The sequence below is a fragment of the Pygoscelis adeliae genome, unplaced genomic scaffold (assembly GCF_000699105.1).
Source record: "Pygoscelis adeliae isolate BGI_AS28 unplaced genomic scaffold, ASM69910v1 Scaffold58, whole genome shotgun sequence".
Lineage (NCBI taxonomy): Eukaryota > Metazoa > Chordata > Aves > Sphenisciformes > Spheniscidae > Pygoscelis > Pygoscelis adeliae.
The window spans coordinates 1,320,862-1,322,148 of record NW_008825564.1 but is presented as its reverse complement, the minus strand read 5'-3'; the positions used below and the strand labels follow the sequence as shown (position 1 = coordinate 1,322,148).

Genomic DNA, 1,287 nt, shown 5'->3' with positions numbered 1-1,287 from the left:
GCGTCCGGAGCCTTGCACTGCTTGGTGGTGCTTCAAATTATAGCTGCAGAGCGTTAGGAGTACAAACCCTTAGTGAAAATTTCGTCAGCTTTAGTGACGGTTTTAAACCGAAAAAAAAATCTGTGGAGTAGCCAAACTCGGATTTTATTTTATTTTTTTTTAAATAAAAATGTCATCGCTTCCATTAACTTTAGGTTTATATGGAAAGTAAGTACAGTGTATTTTCTGCGCATGGGGGGGGGGGGGGGGATGTCTAATCGTATCCAGCTGACGTGCCGATGTGTGTATATACCGTATCGCACGTTTGGGTAGGTCTTCACACGCCTATGGACGCATCTATACTCGCACGTTTGTAGCGTGTGTGCGCGCGCTCGTAAGCTTGCACCAGGGGCAGGTTTGCTCTGCGGCTTTTGGTCGGGACGGACGCGCGCCCGGGTGTCCGTCTGTCCGGGCGTCCGGCTGCGTGTTGGGCTGCGCCCGGCCGTCGGCGCTCTCCGCGGGCAAAGACGTCTCCCGTTCAGGAGTGCAGTAGCCTGCAAAGTGTGAATAATTTTCAGCGAGGAGTTACACCAAGTGGGAAAGCTTTTAGCACATTATCCACTGGCAATTGGACTATAATCTAATTGTCAGCCCTCGGGTCTTAATAGAGCCTTTCTCTCTCCACCATTGGATTTGCATCTGGGAGATGCCTAATGGGTTTAAAATGCCTCGCATTTTGCTCCAGTAAGCCACCTTCTTGGTGCAGGTGACATTGAGATGTTTTTGTTGTGAAATTGGATCTCGGGTACCTGGGCTTCTGCCTTGATGGCGGCGGCGAGGGGGAGATGCCCCCGCCCCAGAAATAGCGCTGGGGACGGGGTTTGCTCCGAAACCGGGGAGCGGAAAGAGAGGGTGAACCCGGCGGAGAGGCGGTATAATTATGTGCGGCGGAGGAGGAATAAAAGCCTGAAAGCAGAGCTGATAAATCGCGTGAGCTTGCGGAGGAGCGGAGCCGGAGCCGGGGAGCCCTGCAGCCACCGCTCTGTAAAGCAGCGGTGCGCTCGCAAGACATGAACGGGCGCTCCTGCGACCCTGCCTGGGCGAATAAACACGATTCCTCACATAGGACAAGCTGTTTTCATCTGCAAGGGGGGAAAAAAAACCCGCAATAATAAGAAAAAGATTTTAACTCCTCCCCTCCCGAGGCGGGGATGCGTTCAAGCCAAAAGCAGCACCGCAGGTTACCTTGCAGCGGGCGGTGCGGGCTGACGGGTCGGGCAGCAGCTCCCGGCAGCACCGGGCGAGAAG

General features: G+C 54.0%; 1 protein-coding gene across 1 annotated transcript in view; it reads left to right on the top strand.

Moving 5' to 3' along the window:
- Nucleotides 1-804: 804 nt before the first annotated feature.
- TBX20 (T-box 20) overlaps nucleotides 805-1,287 on the top strand; it is a 39,601-nt gene continuing 39,118 nt past the window's right edge. Inside the window, exon 1 of the mRNA XM_009332421.1 lies at nucleotides 805-1,034. Coding sequence (XP_009330696.1) covers nucleotides 805-1,034 — 230 coding nt within the window. The remainder of the gene's footprint in view (nucleotides 1,035-1,287) is intronic.